This window comes from Mus pahari, chromosome X (genome assembly GCF_900095145.1).
Source record: "Mus pahari chromosome X, PAHARI_EIJ_v1.1, whole genome shotgun sequence".
Classification (NCBI taxonomy): domain Eukaryota; kingdom Metazoa; phylum Chordata; class Mammalia; order Rodentia; family Muridae; genus Mus; species Mus pahari.
Genome location: NC_034613.1, coordinates 135,888,919 through 135,898,831, shown reverse-complemented (window position 1 = coordinate 135,898,831; position 9,913 = coordinate 135,888,919). Strand labels below are relative to the sequence as shown.

At 40.4% G+C, this 9,913-nt stretch overlaps 1 protein-coding gene across 2 annotated transcripts in view; it reads left to right on the top strand.

Annotated features, from left to right (window-relative positions):
* The first annotated feature begins 614 nt into the window (after positions 1 to 614).
* The window catches only part of Phex (phosphate regulating endopeptidase homolog X-linked), a 228,383-nt gene continuing 219,084 nt past the window's right edge, over positions 615 to 9,913 (top strand). For both annotated transcript variants that reach the window (XM_021187283.2, XM_021187282.2), the window contains exons 1-2: positions 615 to 1,430; positions 5,799 to 5,867. In XM_021187283.2, the coding sequence (XP_021042942.1) occupies positions 1,313 to 1,430; positions 5,799 to 5,867 (187 nt within the window). In that variant the 5' untranslated portion in view covers positions 615 to 1,312. The remainder of the gene's footprint in view (positions 1,431 to 5,798; positions 5,868 to 9,913) is intronic.

Below are 9,913 nucleotides of genomic sequence, written 5' to 3'. Positions count from 1 at the left end.
GGTTTGGTGGCTGATGATGGGATGGATTCCCGGATGGGGTAGTCTCTGGATAGTCCATCCTTTCATCGTAGCTCTAAATTTTGTCTCTGTACCGATATCCTTTCATGAGTATGACCTCTGGCTGGATAGGCACAGGTGAGTAACAATTTACGGTGCTTTGAATTAGTAATACCTGTATCATTAAGTAATAAAAGTCCAAATCCTTTCAATATTATTGAAATGTCAATTGCCCTTCCCCAGGAAGAAAGCAGCTTTTCATAATTTGAATTTGATTATAATCAAAGAACGTGTTTAATCAATCTTTCTAGTGGAACCAAATAAGTCTGAATTAATCCTCAGGAAGCTGCTGAAATAACCACTTTAGGGAAACACAAAACCTTACAAGGCAGTGTCTCCTTGGGAGGAGCTAGAGAACAAAATACATGGGTGCTGTGCTCGTCAAAACACACAGGGTAAAAGACTTTTTACTATATCGTTTGTGGTTGATAATAAGCTTAATTCATATACTTAACTGTCCTTTGTACATTTCTTAGCCCCACAAAGAGTACTCTTCGTCTTCCTAAAAAAAAAAAAAAAAGTTCCAGTCCAAACCATCAACCTCTGTAGGTTGTCTTAATTGCTACTTTGCACTGCAATGGACTATGACTGATTTTTGGCACATGCTATCATACACAACGTTCCTAAAATAAAATGCTCCAGGATATCCCAGGAACTCTTAGAAGGCTTTAAAAGGGGACTAACACACTGAAAGAGTAACTTTTGACGACGACAGTTCAGACAAGGAGAATGACTGTCATAGCAGAAATCTGTAACTAATTGAGATCTTGAAGTGGATGCAGACTGTCCTCGCCACCTCACTTATCATGGTTAGGGGGAGGTTGAGAATCCACTTTTGATAAAGACAATTTTTTTTTCTCCTCCCCAAGTGACTATACGTTTAAATAGCTAAAACATCTGTGCAGCAACCTAGTAAAACATGTATACTCAGAATGCTTGAGCAAAAAGCCTGCCAAACAATTGCTTGAGAGGGACTTTGCTGAGGGAGAGCACCAAGATAAAGCAACTGCTGTTTGTTTTGTCTAGTCAAAGGCGAGCCAAGGCAACCAATATTTTGAGTTTCTTTTATTTCATTTGTGAAGGATTATTTGAGAAAGGGTGTCGAGGGGAAGTTTCCTGACAGGAATTTTTTAAAGCTGTCTATTAGCAGACGAGCAAGAGAGTCTTGAATATCAAACGCCTGACAAACTTTTGAGACCAGCCACCAAACCACGAAAAGTGACTTTCTTTCTCAGTCTTCTCTCCGACCCTTCTGATGGAAGCAGAAACAGGGAGCACCATGGAGACTGGAAAGGGGACCAACCGAGGCATTCGGATTGCACTGGCCCTGTTTATTAGTGGCACCCTGGTGTTGGGCACACTGCTCTTTCTAGGTAAGTGGAGCTCCAGAGACCAGGAGACTGAACTGGCTATCTATGGAGACTCTTTCTAATTCTTTATTTTAGAAATCCTTGTCATAATGCAGGCTGTTCACTTATGCTAAAAAAATAAAAATGCACTCTCAATTTCAATCAGCTATATCAATGAAAAAGGAGGCTTTTCTTTAGTATTAAATATATAGTGCAGGATGCAAACTGGATTAAAAAGTGGTTTGGAATGGCTGATGGATTCAGTTGCACTGAGGGAAAAGACTATGTATTTACTATGTATTTATTACATTTCACAAATTGAGTGTTTATGAATTCATAGTTAGATGCTCGCATTTGTTTTGTTTGACTTTTGTTCATGTTCAGTTGAACAAGTTACAAAGTGCAATCCACAAAAGATGAATCAGTCCTTAAATGGGATTCTTTGAGTCTTTTTAAATCCAGTGATTTTAGTGGATGCAAAATGGTTAACTTCACTTTTCTAATAGATTTAAAAATGAATGTGAAGGGAAGCAGAGGTTTTCCTCTTAAGATTTGAAAAGCACCGTGATTCAATTATTGTTATAACTCCTGTGTGAATGATGTTTTCAGAGAGAATGTGGAGACAAAAGCATATTCCTAGGGGGGAACGAAAGATGAAATCTGTTAGAAAGAGACAGGGGATGCCCAAAATTTTAGGCTTTCCAAACTCCTGCTATTTTCCTTTGTAACAGTTTTCTTATATAACTCATAGTATTTCATTGGCTTGAAGGTCACCTAGAAACAAGCCCCATACTTAAGGGATTCTAGGTGTACTTTGAAATGCAGCAGACTTGGAAACATTCTTTGGCATATACAGGATGCAGGAGGCCATGTTTATTTTGGCAAGAGAAAACCAATAATTAACTTTTAAAAGAGTTAGCCTTGTGTGGTCGAGAACCCTGCTAAAAAGAGCAAACCACCTTTCCATGTTTTCTGTGGCTAAAGACTTAGGAAATTGGATCAGTATATCACTTTCTGGTGAAGCTAGACCTCCCACTCCTGTGACTGAATCTGTGGTTCTTGAAGACCATTGTGAGGTTTCTCCAAAGTTGGTTTTAGATGATCAACTTACTGAAATTTAAAACTGGAGGAGAAATGTTATGGGCATGCCAGGGAACTACATATGACGTGGGAAGTGCCTAAGAGGTTAGGTTTACACATACTCCCAGACTTACAAATCCAGTTGGTTATCATGTAAGTCAAAATATGTCTTCTTTTCAGTGATGTTTATAGCATTTTGCAACCCCTTTCAATTCAACCTTTATGATCGTTACACTGGGAGACCACAGCATTCTAGAAGATGATCAATGATAGCAAAGTCCTTTTTTTTTGGTTTTGTTTTGTGAGAAGATGATTTGTTGATACAAGCTCTAAAAATTTTAGGGAAGAGTTCACTAAATCAAGCATTGCTATTTCAGGGAGGCCTGATTTAAGGAGAAGGGGAGGAAGTCGGGGAGGGACTTTGTGACTGGGTCAGTCAGTCATTGGGATGAAAAAAAAAACCCAAGATAACTTCCCAGTAGGTTTAGTAACCTGGCTCTCACCTTGATTCTTCTGGAGGAGGTCTAATGATCATTGACAATAAATAAGACCAGCTAATGGTCTGGCCTCATTCTTTTTTTTTTTTTTTCTGCTCCACCGGCTGCATCACCTGAAAGCTTGAGCTCCCACTCGCAGGTCTACTGATTCACAGTCTGCATCTTCACAAGACACGGAGAGGGAGAATGGAATAGCATATGCAAGTTTAGGAGACATTGCTTCAGAGCACATCTATCTGAGGGTCTACACTTAGGAATGTCTGTCTGTCTGTCTGTCTGTCTGTCTGTCTGTCTGTCTGTCTGTCTGTCGATGAGCAGGCAGGCAGTCACTATGTATTCCTGTCTGGCCTTGATTGACCTTGAATTTCCTGGGATATTTCTGCCTCTGCCTCTCAAATGCTGGGATTATATGCCTGTACTACCATACCCACCCAGGGACCTTTATATTTTTGTAAACTATGTCAGCACTAAGCTTTACTAACCCCTCTCTTTACTGTCTGCCCCAGATACTTCCACTCTGCATGTACCTTGCTAAATGCCTGCAAAGCAATGTTCTTCATGACAATATTCTAGTTAGCATCTTCCCTTGAAGGTGCTCCCTGTTGACTTTGCAGTATATGCTGTGTCTGTTCAAGTTCAGTCATATGTCTAGGACTCTGCCTTACCTCTCTTTTGTCTTTCTCTTTTATAGAAGGAGTGGTTGCCAGTGGTCTGAGGTGGGATCTGAAAACGTAGGGAATTAAAAAATATCGAGTATAACAATATAGCCATAACCAATTTATTTTCAAGTGTTCTTTTCTTCTTCCTTTCTCCTTTCCCTCCGAAATCTGTTTCTCAGATGCAGGGGTCTGCAAGCTTTTTCTGTCAAGGCCAGATGATAGTAAATATTTTTGGCTCCATTGCCACACATTCCTTATTTCAGGGCTGTTTCATTGTAGCACTAAAGTGTCCACAGACACACTGTGCACAAATGGAAGCCAGGAAAATCTGCTTTCTGGATTCAGAAGCTTCAGTTCCATATACTTTTATATTATGATATAGTATTCTCCATTGCACCCCTCCCCCAACTATTAAAAATATCAAGGCTTTTCGCAGAAATAGAAGTAGGCAGTGGTCTCGATTTGGTTTGCGGGTTCCAGTCGCTACTTGGGTGATGATGACCCCAGCTTTGTGGGTTTTTTTCTCATGCTTTCTGTTCTGTTTCTGTGTCTTGGGGATGGAAACCTTCCTTATACACATTGTCAGATAAAAAGAACTGATATTAGTTTGAATTGTTAACACATCTGTGTTAATAATCATTTCTTTTTAATGAAAGAAATAGGGTAGATTTTTCAAATCATAAGATTAAAAATAAAGCTGTTATTAATAATAATAAAATTATTGTTATTTATTTTATAATAATAATAATAATAATTATTATCATTTCTAGTAAAATTTATGTTCCCATCATAAAAAGTACCAGTGAAGTACATTTGGTAAACATGTAAAAATTGATTACAGTGAAAAGCTCACCACGGTTCCACCACTGAGGTACATTGAAATGTCCTGCACTGATCTTTATGCAGTCTATATATTTTTACCTATTTTTTTCCTTGCAAAAATATCAAAACACTCCTTTTATGTTATAAAACTTCTTTTGAAAATAGGCCTGAGTGGTTCTGTCGGCAGGTTACTTGAATCTATAATGTAACACAGATAAAAAGGCAGTTTGGAGGAGGGAAGAAAGAAAAGAACAAAGACAAAGCAGTCTCCTCTTAGGATGTGGGTTCATAAATAATAAGACATGTCAGACTGGCAGGTGATCTTCAGGTCTGCATCTCGAGCAGAAATGTAGGCTTCCAGACTGCATTTCTCCGCTTCCCTAGTCCATTTCTTCATGGCCATATCTTCAAAGATTCCTTGTTTTTACTCACAGAGCCCCGCAATAATGAATGCCTCATAACTTCTCCAGCTATAGAGGCAAAGCATGTAGTTTTAATTTTAGGCTCACATTTGTTAATGCTCAGATCCTAACTGAAGTTCAAAGCCAGTGCATTCTTCTTTGCTTTTGAAAACACATGCATGTCTAACCTGTGCCTGCACCCTGCATACTGTCAAAGACAGCTATGAATGTGGCCCAACACACAATCTTAACTTACTTAAAATATTATGAGATTTTTATTTTTAAAAAATGCTCTTATTTTTGTGACTTCATTACATGATTCCCAAGCATGAACTTTGTTGAAGACACTGTCATGTCAAAGGACTGAAAATTCCTGAGAGATGATGTTGCTTGCCACCAGCTGGGAAGTACTCCTGAAAACAATTTCATTTGTACAAAAATTTGTTTATGTGTGTGTGTGTGTGTGTGTGTGTGTGTGTGTGTGTGTGTCTCCAAGGTACGTGCTGCTCAGTTTTGAGAGGCTCTGGGCTCAGTCTCTGTCAACCAAATCCAAGGCATACAAGATGGCTGTTCTCCACCTCCAGAGTTTCTGAACTCAGAGATCTGGAATGAAAATGTGCACACTCTAGTAAGCTTCCAGGTCTGCTGTGGCTCTGGTGTGTAGACTCCTCAATATGGCTCCAGTTTTACCCACTCAATCCACTTCTCCCCTATACGAGAGGAATGAATTTCAGAATAACCATGAGTTCTAAGAAGGCTGTTTACATATTTATCAAAGCAGTTCCTTGGTTTTGAGCCAACTTGCTTTTGGACTGCCAGGTCAATACTGAGAAGTATGAACTGATAGCAACTGTCTTGCGCATGTGCCCAAACGTATTTAACTTGGTGGTGGTCTGCTACAAATCAATCCTTTATTTTGGTCTATTTTTTCAGTGAGTCAAGGTCTCCTAAGTTTCCAAGCTAAACAGGAGTACTGCCTGAAGCCAGAATGCATAGAAGCTGGTAAGTCTGTTTTCCACCCTGTGTCAAGTTATAATTTTGGTACCTTGGGGAGTGAAAGAGAAAACAGGTAGTATTTTTAGTGTTCTGTTTGCTTAAGGTTGACCAAATACAAAATACAATTTTGAAGACATTTCAAGTTTACTTTCAAGGTTTGGTGTGATGTAGTGGAGCTTAGATTTCCTGTTTTCTTTGCAGAAACCAAGCTGTTCAGTATTTCAACCCATATGATAAGGAGCCCAGGATAGGGCCTGGAAAGCAATGTCCTCTTTTAAAACACAGAGACCAGAGACTGTGAGCTTCTTATGGCCCCATTAAGGCCAGAGTCCTCTTTATCTTAAGCAGACTTTGCATATCTTCTGGGTCAATGGACGTAGTCTGTTTGATCCTAAGCAGGGACCCCGTGGAAATCTGGAATCTTCTTCTGTTCTGTGATGCAAGTTGGACTTCTTTGGAGGTGACATGACCATGAATCAGTGAAGACAGTAAGGCAAAAGATTCATGCTTAATATTGCCTTGGTTTTGGCACAGCTATTAAATTCCGCTCACATCCCCATAATTCAGTCGGGGCCTACATTTGAAGATGCTAAATCCCTGCCTCCACCACCCTCCATTCTTCAAGTGGGCAGGACCCTAGGGAATTTCCAAAAGAGGAAATCATAGGGCAATTAAACATGTGGGCTTTTCTCTTAACTGGAAGATTAATGAGTGAATACACTAAATATTTATTATTCATACCAAGGATTTATATATCCAAGAACTAGGAGAAAACAAAACAAAGAACATGCAAAGGGAGCTGGGGATGTAGCTCAATTGGTAAAGTAATGGCCTATCCTTCATGAAGTTCAGAGTTCAAACAGCACACATTGGTTTCGGTGACACATGGTTGTGATCCCAGTATTCTGGAAGTAGAGGTAGGAGGATCAAGAGTTCAAGACCAGCCTGCAGAGGCTTGAAAAGACCCTCTTTTTCTATAGAGATCGTAACTCTGGGGAGAAAGAAAATCAGAAAGGAGGGTACAACTAGTAGGCCAGATGAGAGAGGATGTTGCCTTGAATTTGAGATGAAGATTGCAGATTTAGGAGCGGAGAAGAATGCTGAAGGCATTGTGGTCATGGTGAGCTTGAGATGTATTGGGGGAAAAGGCAGGGTGATGATTAAATGTAAAGCTGCGACATTATTTGAGATGGGAGAGACTTAGGTGAAAGAATTTGTCAACTGCTGGTTGTAGTGGTACACATCCTTAATCTTAGCACTCAGGAGGCAGACAAGTAGCTGTGAGTTCAAGGCCAGCCTGGTTTATATATCGAGGCCAACCTCTCCGTCTTACACTATCAGCTCATGCTTCTCAGTATTAACATAGTCAAAAACCAAGTTGTCTCACAACCAAGACATCACTTTAGTGACTATGTAAACAGCCTTGCTAGAATCAAACAGGCCATATCCACTGACCCAGAAGATATGCAAAGTATGCTTACGATAAAGAGGAATCTGTCATGGTTGTTCTGAACTTCATTCATCACATATTGGGAGGAGTGGGTTGAGTGGATAAAACTGGAGCTATGATCAGGAGAGTTTGGTCATGAGGGCCACAGCAGCACCTCTGGATTGCTTCATTAAGCCTCCCTCCCTTTGTTCCGTTCTTGAGTGATCAATATTTTTCAACCAAGCAATGAGCTGAATGACTCCCACTTGGCATTTCTGCAAATCTCATAAGACCTCTATGAAGTTCTTATAGATGGGAGAATGTACTTTTGTTTGTTTGTTTGTTTTTGTTTTTCGAGACAGGGTTTCTCTGTGTGGACCTGGCTGTCCTGGAACTCACTCTGTAGCCTGCCTCTGCCTCCCGAGTGCTGGGATTAAAGGTGTGTGCCACCACTGCCTGGTGGAGAATGTATGCTTCTTTTTTTTTTTTAAGATTTATTTATTCATTATATGTAATTACACTGTAGCTAACTTCAGACACTCCAGAAGAGGGCATCAGATCTTGTTACGGATGGTTGTGAGCCACCATGTGGTTGCTGGGATTTGAACTCAGGACCTTTGGAAGAGCAGTCGGTGCTCTTACCCACTGAGCCATCTCACCAGCCCCGAATGTATGCTTCTTGAGGCAAACTTTTTCAGGATCACATTGTGAATTAGGGGCAGAGCTAGCCTTTGAGTCTGTGTCTGGCCCCTCTCCTTCCTTTCCTTTGTGCCAAGCCAAGCAACTCTGTGCAAAGGCTTTCTGTCTCCCGCCCCCCCCCCGCCGCCCCCCATGATACTAGAGTCACAAGGTTCTAGTGAATAGACAGCCCTTTCTACTTCTTAGTCTTGTCTCTGAAAAGGTGATGTTTTTCCCTTTGGAATATTGTGAAACTCTCATGCCCTTTTTCTGTTCCAAATTTGAGGAGTTGGCCTGGAGGCTTAGCAACTGGAGTTTTTCATGGAGTAAGGTGAGAGACCAGGTTTTACAATCAGATGACAGGTTGTAAATTTCATGTCACTTGGTACTTTAGCTGTGGTAGAGTTCTTGCAGGTGAGAGAAATTAAAATATTCAAGCCATAAGTGTTCAGTTTTAGTTTAGACAACTTTAGGTATGGAAGGCCACTTCCTTCATGAATTTCACTTATTACAAATCATAATAGTGCCAGAGTAAAAATGAACAGAGTGATCTTCTGTGATGTCACCTTCTGTCACCTAGTGTGTTTTGCCTTGCTGTCCTGTTTTTAGTTTTCACGTTAGTAAATAGCTTCCTGATGTTAGGAAAAATGCTCTCCATTTCTATAGTGTAAGCTCACTCAGGCCTCAGCCTTTCCCTAATGCAGTATGAGCCTCTGCATACTCAGGGATCCATGGAACAGCAGTTGAGTACACATGGCATGAGAATTGAAGCCAAGCCTGGCTTTATGCAAGAGCTTGTGTTCTGGTTGGAAAAGGTTCTGTGGCTCATGTGCTGGTGGTGAAATTGCCAGGGATGGACATGCCCGATTGAGTTGTGTTCGTTTTTTGGAGCAAGGGGCAGTTATTTGTTAGATCCTTCTTCCCTACAACTTTCTACCTTTTCTTTGTCTCTATGATCTGTTGTTCTAACTCCTCTTTGACAGCAAACACTGCGCGGAAAGACTACAGGGAAACAAAAGATGGCTTTGCTAACGATAATGAGTAAATGTAGACAGACTGGTGGGTTTGGTACATAAGCTGGATATTTGTAAAGCACATGTTAAGTTCCTGACCATCTTGGGCTGCAGTCTCATCACCCGTGAAATGGGATGAGTGTTTTGAGCTTTTATATGAGTTGTGGGGATCAAAGAAAATAAAAGCAGTGACAGTACACCTGCATCAAAACCCTCAATCCCTTCAAAGCCATGTGCTCTCTCATTCTAAACATTAAACCTGATCTCAAGCTCTTTCACAAAACTGGGTTCCTTTAGCAAAAGTAACTAATGTGAAGCCATGTAAGACAGTCCTTATTCCGCTTATGAGACTATGCATTTATTTCCCTCTAGGAATACTAATGTGCTTGCTTGAGTGGTACCAATCCAGCCATCCTTGAACCTGTTAGATCACCTCTAGCTATACATGTTGTATTTCTTTTCCAAAATTTGAAAATCTGCAAGCTCCGGAAATCTAGCATTAATTTTTAAATGGCTACTTATGGAATTTTATTATAAAATGCTTAAATGTATGTGGATAGTTCTGGGCTTAGATAACTGTGTCTGTACAAACTCAATTGAGATAATCCCTCCATCAGATGACCTGCAGGCAAGTCTGTGGGGGACATTTTCTTGATTAAGGATTTATGTGGGAGGCTCCAGACCCCTTGTATGCAGTGCCACTCCTGGGAAGGTTTAAGAAGGGTAGATGAACATGAGCCTGAGGAACAAGCTAGTAAGCAGCATCCTTCCTTGGCATCTGCTTCAGCTCCTGCCTTGGCTTTTTCTCATGATGGGCTGTGTAACCTGTAAACCAAATAAAGGCTTTCTTTCTTTCTTTCTTTCTTTCTTTCTTTCTTTCTTTCTTTCTTTCTTTCTTTCTTTCTTTCTTTCTTTCTTTCTTTCTTTCTTTC